At 52.2% G+C, this 11,566-nt stretch overlaps 1 protein-coding gene across 1 annotated transcript in view; it reads left to right on the forward strand.

Annotated features, from left to right (window-relative positions):
• The window catches only part of LOC106805773 (probable methylmalonate-semialdehyde dehydrogenase [acylating], mitochondrial), a 25,499-nt gene extending 14,140 nt beyond the window's left edge, over window positions 1-11,359 (forward strand). Inside the window, exons 8-13 of the mRNA XM_014807491.1 lie at window positions 252-368; window positions 823-952; window positions 6,417-6,598; window positions 8,876-9,055; window positions 9,781-9,879; window positions 10,483-11,359. Of these exons, the coding sequence (XP_014662977.1) occupies window positions 252-368; window positions 823-952; window positions 6,417-6,598; window positions 8,876-9,055; window positions 9,781-9,879; window positions 10,483-10,584 (810 nt within the window). The 3' untranslated portion in view covers window positions 10,585-11,359. The remainder of the gene's footprint in view (window positions 1-251; window positions 369-822; window positions 953-6,416; window positions 6,599-8,875; window positions 9,056-9,780; window positions 9,880-10,482) is intronic.
• The last annotated feature ends 207 nt before the right edge of the window (window positions 11,360-11,566 follow it).

Genomic DNA, 11,566 nt, shown 5'->3' on the forward strand with positions numbered 1-11,566 from the left:
CAGGGTCAGCATAGCTACGAGCGCGGATCCCTGTAGCTTCATGTTGTGTCTGGTGTTGTGCGCAGGGTCAGCACATCTACGAGCGCGGATCCCTGTAGCTTCATGTTGTGTCTGGTGTTGTGCGCAGGGTCAGCACATCTACGAGCGCGGATCCCTGTAGCTTCATGTTGTGACGTGTGTTGTGCGCAGGGTCAGCACATCTACGAGCGCGGATCCCTGTAGCTTCATGTTGTGACGTGTGTTGTGCGCAGGGTCAGCATATCTACGAGCGCGGATCGAAGGCGGGCAAGCGCGTCCAGTCAAACATGGGAGCGAAGAACCACGGCGTCATCATGGCGGACGCCAACAAGGAAGCCACTCTCAACCAGGTACACATCCCTGGCCGTAGTCGCATCCCCCGTCCTAGCCGTGTTGAGTCAGGTGTGTCCCCCTTCCACGGTGACATAGTGCAGTATGGCGCAGGTGACACAGGCGACACTCACCTTGGTGCGGCCACTCTACCGTACGAGTAAGTAAAGTGTGTCTGTGGTGACAGCGTATCGCAAGCAGCCCAGTGCGGGATATGCGCAGTCGTTGTGTGGTTCGCCTGTGATTAGATTCTCTAATCTCGCATTCGCTGAGCAATTCTGGGAGTTTGCACTTCCTGGGAGTGAAATTAAATCCGACCGCATTTGAGTAATTTAGTTGATTAATTAATAAAATTATTTTAATTAAATAATTTGTTTTAATTATTCAGTTGGGTAATAATACAAACCGTCGGGCGTCGGCATTTTGCACAACACGTGACAACGTTCTCTTGCTTTGTTCGTGTTCGGCTTGTAGCTTGTGGGAGCAGCATTCGGGGCGGCGGGACAGCGTTGCATGGCTCTGCCCACTGCTGTGTTCATTGGCAAGGCAAAGGAGTGGATACCTGAACTGGTGGAGCGAGCGAGTCGACTAAAGGTCAATGCAGGTAAGTAGGCAGGTGAGTGAAGGGTCATAACAATGTGGCGGCTACGCCGCTGAAGGTCAACAACAGTGTGGGCGGCAGCGCAGGGTGAAGGTTGACACAGCGGTAAGAGCAAGAGTGTCAGGGTGAAGGTTGACACAGTGTGGGCATGGCTAGGGTGATATGGGGTTGACACTAAGAGTAGAGGCAGGACAGGATAATGTGAAGTTGGTTTATAACAAGTGGCAGCAGGACAGGGGCGTGATAGGTCAAAATATGTGAAGTTTTTCTGCATTAGAAAGTGGTCGAAGAAACTAATGCGTTAGGACTAAAGGACAGGGTGAGGTTTACACAGTGTGGAGCATGGCAGGACGTGTCCTCAAAGAGTTCGATCACAGGCTTGAGCATGCAGGGTGTGCGAAGTCATCTTCACAGGTGGGCAGGGGCAGGGATGAAGTGGTTGACACAAAGCGTGAGACATGCAGGTTGGATAATGGTATCGTACTAGCTGTGTATTGTCAGACAGGCGTACGAAGGTTGACAACAGGTGAGCAGGCAGGGGTGAAGGTCAAACACAGGGGAGCACATCGGGCAGGTTAAGGTTGACACAGGTTGAGCGAGGCTAGGCGTGAAGGTTGGAACATCAAGGTAGGGCAGCAGGTGCGTGAAGGCTGCATACAGGTGGGCAGCGAGTCGCGTGAAGTTGACACAGATGAGCAGGGCAGGGTGCAAGGGTAACCACAGGCGGAGCAAGGCAGGGTGTAAGGTTGACCAGCGTGAGCACAGAGCGGGCTGATAGGGTTGACACAGGTGGGCAGCAGGGTGAAGGTCAACACATGGGTGAGCAGCAGGCGTGAAGGTTGACAGCAGGTTGGCAGGCTCAGGCGTGATAGGTGACACTAGGTAGCGGGCAAGTGCTAGGTGGTGTAAGCGGTCTTACTTCAGGTGGCGGCAGCCAGTGTATGGTTGCACAGGTGAGGCAGGGCACAGGCTCGCTGAAGGTGACCGATTTGATTGTATTTCTGGCTGTGCGTAACGACGATTTCCCAGGGTACTGTTCAGATACTGGCGTTCTCTCCTGTTTGTCACCCGGCGAAATTTACCTAGTACCGGCCGGGCATATAAAGAAACAGTCTAGGTTGTATTTTCATCATTTTTTTTGGTACAAATATCGAGCCAGGCAGGACAATAGAGGTTATGGACACAGCTGTTGGAGCAGAGCAGAGCTACTGCGTGAGGGTTGACACAGGTGGGCAGGCAGGGTGAATGAGTCAAACAGGCAGGTGGGCAGGCAGTTTTGGAGGTTTGAACAGTGTGGGGCAGGCAGGGTTGAATGGATCAACACAGCGGGAGCAGGCAGTGGTGAACGGTTGACACGGGTGGCAGGCTAGGCTGTGAGGTTGACTGACAGGTGGGCAGGCAGGCGTGCGAAAGGTTGACATCTGGATAAGCGCAGAGGGTGAAGGTTGCACCACGGTGGGGCAGGCAGGGTAAGCGTTGACACAGGATCGGGCAGGCGAGGCATATGAAGGTTGACACAGGCTGCGCCAGCAGGGTGAAGGTTGGACATCTGGGTAAGCAGGCAGGTGAGGTTGAACCGGATGGGCAGACAGCGGCTGAAGGTTGACACAGTGTGGCAGCAGGGCTGAGCGTTGACATCAGGGTGGTGCATGGCAGAGCGATTTTGGAAAGGTGCACAGGTGGACAAGCAGGGTGGAGGTTTGACACAGCGCTGGGTGGATCAGGCAGGGTGAAGGTTCACACACAGCGCTCGTTGGGCTCAAGCAGGTCATCGCTCCGCGAGCAGGGTTGACACAGATGGGCAGGCAGGGTGAGGTTGCACACGAGTGGCGCAGCAGGGCTGATAGGCTCAATCACAGGGTGGGCAGGGCAGGCGTGAACGGTTGACACAGTGGGTGGCACAGGAATAGGGTGAAGCGTCACACAGGGTTTCTTTTTTCTTGTGCTTATTTTATTTTCTTTTTCTTTTTCCGTGCTTTATTTTGCGGCAGGCAGCCGGCTGAAGGTCACACAGGTGAGGCCAGGGATTCAGGAGTGAGGTTGACACGATGGGCAGGCGGGCTGATTAGAAGTCACAAAGGTTGGACACAGTGTGCGGCAGGCATGGGTGAAGGGTCAGCACAGGTGGGCAGCCAGGGTGTGAAGATGTTGACACAGAGTGGACAGGTGCAGCGGTGAGTGTCAAGCACATGGTGGGTACAGCAGGGTGAAGGGTTTACACAGAGTTGTTAGGGCGGCAGTGTGTTGTGAAGGTCACACAAGGTGGGACCTAGGTCAGCGGTGAAAGAGTTGACGCGGTGGGCAGGCAGCGTCGCGGGTGAAGGTTGACCAGGTAGAGCCAGGATGGCGGTGAGGTTGACACAGGTGGCGACAGGCAGGAGCTCGAAAGTTGGAACACAGGCTCGAGCAAGGCAGGGCTTGGGTGGCAAGGCTTCGAGCACAGATGTGGGCTACGGCACGTCCGGCGTTGTAATTAAAGGTCATACGCACAAGAGTGATTTGCAGGCAATTATGTACGAAAGGGTCGTGTTACAAGGATTGTGTATCGTAGTAGGTCAACACAGGTGGGCAGGCAGGGTGAGGTGAGGCACAGTGGGCAGGCAGGAGTGGAAGGTTTCAACACAGGGTGGGCGGCAGTGGGAGCTGAGGGTAGATAATGATGTATGGACTATCATTGCCGTGCGGACTTTAGGGCGGGTGCAAGGGTCAACCAGGGAAGCAGTGCCAGGGTGAACGGGTTGACACAGAGTGGGCAGAGCAGGCGTTTGGTGAAACAGAGCGATTCCAACACAGGTGGAGCAGGCCTAGCGTAAGCGTCCTGTAATGGTCAACGAAACAGGTGGGCGGACGCGCGCAGGAGAAACCAAGGTGAAAGAAAGGGGCTGACACAGGAATGGCAGCTCAGTGGCATGTGCTGAACCTCTTTCAGGTGACTGTTGAACACAGTGTTGGCATGGCATGGGTGTAAGCCGTCAACACAGCTGTGAGCGGCAGGCGTGAGGGTTGAACTTGGTGGGCAGGCCAGCGGTGAAGGTTTGACACATGGTGGGCAGCGGCAGGCGTGAAGCCGTTCAACACAGGGTGGGCAGGCTGCGAGTGAAGGTCAACACAGCGTGGCAGCAGGTGAAGCGTTGCACTCAGCTGAGCAGGCACCGGCGTGAAGGTTTGACACGTGGTGGGCAGCGCAGGGCTGTCAGGGTTGGGCGTGGATACTGACACAGTTTTGGGCAGCGCAGGGCTGACAGGTTGACACAGAGTGGGCAGCAGGGTTGAAGGTAACAACAGGTGGCAGCCAGAGGTGAAGCGTTGAACGCGTAAGCAGGCATCGTGAAGGTTGACACAGGCTGGCCAGGAAACCATAAATAATACATCTTGCAGGGTGAAGGTCAACAACCAGGGTGGGCAGGCAGTGGTGAGCGTGCCAACACAGCGTTGGGCAGTGCCAGGGTGAGGTTGACCGGTAAGATGGCGGTGAAGTGTTGACACAGGTGGGCTAGGCAGTGGTGTAAACACCATATTCTACCTATCCATGTGTGTCCATTGGGTTCTGATTACCGCAAAAAATACATCTTTATCGGTATGAAAGGTGGTGACCAGCGTGCTGGCAGGCAGCGGTGAAGGGTCAACACAGGTGGCGAGCAGGGTGAAGTGTCAACACAACGATGGGGACAGCAGGAGTGGAGGTCAACACAGTGTTCGGGGCAGGCAGGCGTGAAGGCTGACACGGTGAGCATGGCAGGCGTGAAGGTTGACACAGGTTGGGGCAGGCAGGGCTGAAGGTCAACACAAGGTGGGCAGGCAGTGAAGGTTGACACAGGTGTGCAGCTAGAGGTGAAGGTTGACACAGGTCGGCGCAGGCAGGGTTGGAACGGTTGACACAGGTGGGCCGACAGCAGGGGTGAAGAGTTGACGCACAGGGTGCGGAGCAGCGGTGAAGGTTCACAGCAGGGGAGCAGGCTATGGGCATGAATGGTTGACCAGAGTGGGCAGGCTGGGTGAAGGTCAACAGCAGAGGAGCAGGAGGCGTGAGGTTGACATCAGGTGGCGCAGCAGGGAAGCGCTCAACACAGTGGGCCAGGCAGCGGATGAAGGGTGCACCTGGATGAGGAAGGATAGGGCGCTGAAGGTTGCGAACAGGGTGGGCAGTCAGGGGTGACAGGTCTGACACAGGTGAGCGAGCCAGGGATGAGGTTTGACACCAGGTGGAGCAGCAGTGGTGAAGGTTGACACAGGTGGGCAGCAGGGTGAAGGGTCAACACAGGGCGAGCAGGCGCGTCGGGAAGGTTGATCACAGAGTGCGGCAGCAGGGTGAAGGTTGACACAGTGGGAGCAGACAGGGTAAGGTTCTGACACAGGTGGGCCAGGCCGAGGGTGAAAGGTTGAACACAGATGTGAGCCAGGCAGGGTGAAGTATGACACAGGTGGGCTAGGCAGGTGAAGGCTTGACACACCGGTGGGCAGCAGGGATGAATGGTTGACACAGGTGGGCAGCAGGTGTGCGAGACAGAGTGACACAGCCGTGAGCAGGGCAGGGTGAAAGGTTGCACAGGTGGGTTACGCAGGCAGTGAGGTCGACACGGTGAGCGAGGACACCGGGTCGAAGGTTTGACCGGTGAGCGCCAGAGGTGGAAGCGTTGACAGCTCAGCGTGAAGCGAGTGCAGGGTGAGGTTGACACAGGTGGATGCAGGGTGAAGGTTTGGGACCGGTGGGCAGGCAGGGTGAAGCGTTGTACACCGGTGAGCAGGCAGGCGGTGACATAGGGTTGACACAGCTTCGTGAGCAGGCAGCTGTGAAGGTTGACACATGGGCGGTGGGGGCAGCAGGGTGTAAAGGTTGACGACGGTGGGCTAGGCAGGTATGACAGGTTGACAAGCGTGGTGCGGGGCAGGGCGTGAGGTTCGACACCGGTGAGCAGCGCAGCGCGCGTGAAGGTTGACACAGGTGTGGCAGCCGGATGAAGAGTATGACACAGGGGAGCACGGCAGTGGTGATGGTTTCGACACAGTATGGGCATGGCAGGTGTAGGTTTGATACACAGGGTGAGCAGGCAGGGTGAAGACGTTGACACAGATGGGCAGGCAGAGGTGTAGGTTGACACGGTAAGCAGCCGGGTGAAGGGGGGAAGGCAGGTGTTCAGATAGTACACATGTACAGCGGCATAAAAAAACACGTACATGCGTGCAATAACGAATATACAACGTGTTTTAGTGCTGAAATATACAAACGGTTACACCCCGCAAACTCACACACGCATATGCATTGCACGCGACGCCACATGCAGCACCACGCAACTGCACCATCATCCGCACACTACGCAGCGCACCGCACGCACGCTAGCGACTGCACAACGCACGCACACACACACACACACACTAGTACATACGTAGTACGCACGACCTACGGCGCCGTAACGCATTCTTTTCTCTCTCTCTCACTCGGTGTGTCGCCGCACGCGCGCGTGTGCAGGCTGCCAGCCGGGCACGGACGTGGGTCCGCTGATATCACCGCAGGCCAAGGACCGAGTGTGTCGTCTCGTGCAGTCGGGCGTCGACGCCGGCGCCACCTTGCTGCTGGACGGACGCGACGTCACAGTGCCCGGATACCCGAACGGAAACTTCATCGGACCGACCGTGATGACGAACGTCGCGGTGAGTGCGAGCAAGCGCGCAAGCGCCGCCTGCGCTGACAGACGCACGCACGCACAGGCAGACGCACGCACGCACGCACAGGCACACGCACGCACGCACGCACGCACGCACACACACACACACACGCACGTGGGGGGAGGGAAATCCCTGAAAAATCTGTCTTAACATTGGTCTCAACATGAATCTTTTCTCACAGACTGGACCTCTATGCACTGCGTATAAGAAACGCGTGACTTCACCATGTTTCTTGAGACCGGTCTAAGAGAAAACGTTTGTTTGTTTCTGACAATGGGTCTCGGCATCGGCTGCTGCTGCTGCTGTGCTGTTAAGCTAGGCATTTCATTTCGCACTGCTTCAGCCTGCAGCAGCTGTAGTAATGGGTGCAGGGCGAGATCTCTGTGATAACGATTCCGTGTTCGACCACGGCTGGCGCGATTCCAGGCAGGTCACACTACAGCCAGGGCTCCATCTCCGTTTACCACAGGCATATGGCAAGGCACTGCACTCTATTGCACTGAAACGAAGTGGTATTCAGTTCCCACGTAGAGGTGGTGGTTGTTTTGAGGTGGTACTAGTTCATGGTGATCTTATCAAACGGAAATGAAAAAAACTCGGATTATTGATAGCATTTTGTTAGTTTTTCATTGCTAGTGTTGCTAGGTGAATTTTGAGCTAAACCTCAAATGTCAATCGTGTGCGGTTTAATACTCGGTTACTGTCGTAGGTGTATGTGTAAGTGGCTGTCCTGATGCCGGAAAACTTTTGATAGATTGATGTTTGCAGTTGGTTGGCTTGTATCTCTGTTGAACTAAATTATGAGTAGCATGAACCAAATTACAGCAAAAGTATATATCTAAATTAAAATTATAATTAAATACTGTACACGGTCTATTATCCGAACCCCTTGGGAACAGACACGTTTCGGAATTCGGAATTTTGCAGTACAGATATACATAGCATCAGGAATTAATAATGACAATAATGAGGAATAAACAAGTTTGTCATTATTAACTCCTGATAGCATATATCCTGCAACTAGCCAGTACTAAAACTCAAGTTTTCAAGAGGTCAAGTGCTGTACCGGTACAGTACAATGTGTATGAGTGTTAATGCCAAACACATTAATATTTCTGCAGTGAACCTTCTGCAGCCAAACGTGAGCTTTGGTGTGCAGACGAGATGACCTCCACGAAAAAAACTGTTTTCGGGGGGTTTTCGGTTATAGATAATAGATTGTGTACTGTATATCAATAGATGGAAAGATCAAACGTCACAGTTGCTCTTGCCGTTGTGGTTTGTTGAGATTTGTTGGTGATAACTGAGTGGATAGTGCAGGAGGTAAACTGTTTATGTCAAGACAGGTGGTGTCTTGGTTCTAATCGAGAATTCTAAGACACCACTGAAGGTGAAATTTGAAGGCAGGCAAATCTAAACATCTTCAAAGGTTTGTGAACACCACTAGCATTTTAATATCACTGTGTGGGACAAGAATTCTGTTTTCGATCAAAAAACTGTTTAAAATAGTACTCTTTTTGTGTCACCCAGTGGAGAGCCATTGTCAGAAACTCGAGTAGTTAGGACATCTTGAGTCATACATATTACATACAATTACATAACTTTTGAATTTGTACGTGCCGTACAGTTTATACATTTGGCGACGCGTTTATGACATTTTAGAGATAACTGTATAATAGTCATAGTCATAGCTACTTGTGGTTTTGTTTAACAGTGGCCCCCTTCCCTGTTTTCTACATCTACGTGGCTTTTTTGAATCCTGGTCCGTTGTGGCTCATTTGTCTCTGCCATTCTGTTATATGTATTATAGCATATAAGTTTTATAGCAGTCCCTGCCCATGGTTCACATTTAGCTCACGAAGATACATGAACAAATGTCAGAGATTAGCACATGCACTGCAAATTGCTCATAAGGATACACTTCACCACTTTAACGTAGATAAAATGACGAGAATTCGTTTTAATGTTATCAAGAGCACATAAACCCGCAATAAAAGGTTTGTGAGCTCTTGATGATATGTGTTAGATTCTTTGCTAGTGTAATCAACATGTAGTTTTTAGACTGCAATTCTTTCTAACAGGTGGCGCCACCGTGTTGATGATGGCACTTTTTCGTTGGTAGAGTTCGACAGCTTGTTTCCAGCAAGGGTCGTTGACAAAGTTCAGCAGCTGCAGAAAAACAAAACAAAAGACAAAATTAAACAGTTGGAAGGTCAGAATACACTAAACTAAATGCGCTCTCGCGCCGACCCTTCTGCGCAGGTGGACATGGAGTGCTATAAGGAGGAGATCTTCGGCCCGGTGCTGCAGTGCATCACCGTCGACACCCTCGATGATGCCATCGACATGATCAACTCGAACCCGTACGGCAACGGGACGGCCATCTTCACGACGAACGGTGCCACCGCTCGCCGCTTCACGCATGAGATCGACGTCGGACAGGTAGGTGGCGCCACCGCGCGCCTGTCTGCGTCGCGTTTGCCGAGAAGGGCTGGTGGTGGTGTTGCCAATCTGCAGCCTGAAGTCTCCAAATCCGTCCGGTTAGCGAAAAAATTTTCCCCACTTGAGTTCCGGCCCCACCATAGATAGTGTTTTGTAATATATGGTTCTTATATATATGGTTGGATTATAGTTAGTGTTAGGGTTAGGGTTAGTGATATGTGGTGTTCATTTTACATTGTTGCTTCGAGGAAGTCGAGTGAATGGAGTGCGCTGATTGGCTGTGGTCCGGAACTCAAGTGGGGAAAAAAATTTCGCGTCCGGTTAGGTAGTTAGTTGACCTCGACATAGTCAGTCGATTCAGCCGGCTTTTATGTCGAATGGGCGAATTTTGTTTACCGCGATCGCCTCGAAAACATTGCGCGCATGTTAGAGTTCCTAAGAAATGCTTACATTATGTGGAGATATGATCATACAATTTCCGTTACGGAAGAAAAATGCAGATACGAAAATGCAAAACTGCCAGAAAAATCGCAGAGAAAGCAGAAAAATGTGTCGAGAAGTTGTTATTTTTTTGGTTGAGAGGGGCATGCCACTAGACTCTCCCAGCTCTCATTCGACTACTGCTTCAGTCGTAGCTACTCTAGGTCAGTAGCACTCGTAACTTGGTGTTGTTCACTGTTTGTTCGCTCTCGGTTCGCACTGACGTTCTTCCCGTGTTGTTCCAGGTCGGGATCAACGTGCCGATCCCTGTGCCGCTGCCCATGTTCTCATTCACAGGATCACGGGGGTCATTCCGTGGTGACGTCAACTTCTACGGGAAAGGAGTAAGCATTCGCTCGTTCGCGCACCGTTGTTGTGCCATACATGTGCGTTGTCTGTGTGTGCTGTTGTTGTGCCATGCTCATGCTCGCGCGTGGTCTATACACTCTATTGTGTGTTCTCATGCTCCCCAAGCGTGGGTCGTGAGACCATATGGCTGAGCTGGGATGAGAATGTCCTACCGATTCGCAGGTTTTCATGTTTCTTCACTGCCAGCACCATTTTTTTATCTGTGGGGAGAGGAAAGTGGGAAGGGGGTGGTGTGTAGGGTACTGATCGTGGATCCTGAGACTGGCACGGTTAAGGTTTGTGTTCAGCTGCGAACGGTTGTGTAGTAGTATAGCAGGACGATAATATATCACTGGTGTTGGAAAAGCGTCAAGTGTGGTGATATAGCCGTTTGCGGAAAGGAATTGTGCATTGTGCGTCATTGAACAGCATCCTGTGTGAAGGTGTACCATTGCTGTTCATGATAAAGCATAGCGTGTCATCGAATAGCACGGTGTGTGATGATGTAGCATCGCACGTGTCGATATAGCATCGTGCATGATGGACATACACGTGCGTATGCTGCCCCGCGTCTCATGGTCCTCTTTATTGGCTTTCAGGGTGTCCAGTTCTACACACAGATGAAAACTGTCACGTCGCTGTGGAAGGCAGAGGATGCCACAGACACAAAGGCACAGGTTGTCATGCCGACGATGCGCTAAACAGACAGTTGCTACGGCAGCGGAGAGCGAGCGGTCAAGGAGTAGGGATTTTTGGAGTCGTTCGACGTACACCACTGATCCATGGGGGAGGGGATTTAGAGATTACCGGATAGGGAGAATGCACAGTATCATGAATAGTGATTTATCGATTTTTGCGGACGACCCGGCGTTTGTCGTGCGTTATTACCCGGTGATACGAGGTTTTGGCGGGTGACCTCTGACCCCGTCCCACGACGCATGTGCGGCAGCATCATTTTTTCGCGCTCGTCTGGGGCGGGGAGCATGGTTTTCACTCGCAAATCATGAATGGCGGCAAAACGGAATCACGCGACAAGTGGCGTCGCCGCGACGTAATGCGACGGAGGGACGGTCTCGCGACGAGAACACCAAGAACGGCAAATGGTTCGCACAGTCGCGGCGGCGAAGTAGCGACGATCGTTTGCTGATCGAGTGCTGAGTGTCGAGAGAAATTAAATGGACGAATCTCTACGCGACTGTGCGCGATGCTTTCTCCAGATGTTTGCAGTCTAGCTTACATGCATGTAGCATTGTAGTTAGTACTCGAGCCACCGGAAGGAGGCCAGTTCACGCGGCGGCGTCGATTAGCAGTGGTAGCGTGGTAAATTAGAAACACGGGTATGTTTGTTGTGCGGCGTGCGGAGTGTCGACAGTAGCACCAGCATGCAGATGTCGTGCGTGACGACGACTTGAGGTGGCGATTCGGGTGGTGAATTTCACTGTTAAATTTTACATAAATAAATTAGGTGTTACGCAACTTACTCGAGTTATTTTTTTCGTTCTATGTTGGTGGGGTACTGTACGGTGCTGCCATCCTTTGGCCGAAACGAGTATTTCGTGGTTATACTTATGGTGCGCATAATCAATCTTTTTCCCATAAACGTTAGCAAAGCAAGGCATTTGTTTGCATTCTGTTTATTTTATGCTGTAAAAAATTAATGATGCAGACTTCATAAAATATGAA

The sequence above is a fragment of the Priapulus caudatus genome, unplaced genomic scaffold (assembly GCF_000485595.1).
Source record: "Priapulus caudatus unplaced genomic scaffold, Priapulus_caudatus-5.0.1 Scaffold126, whole genome shotgun sequence".
NCBI lineage: Eukaryota > Metazoa > Priapulida > Priapulimorpha > Priapulimorphida > Priapulidae > Priapulus > Priapulus caudatus.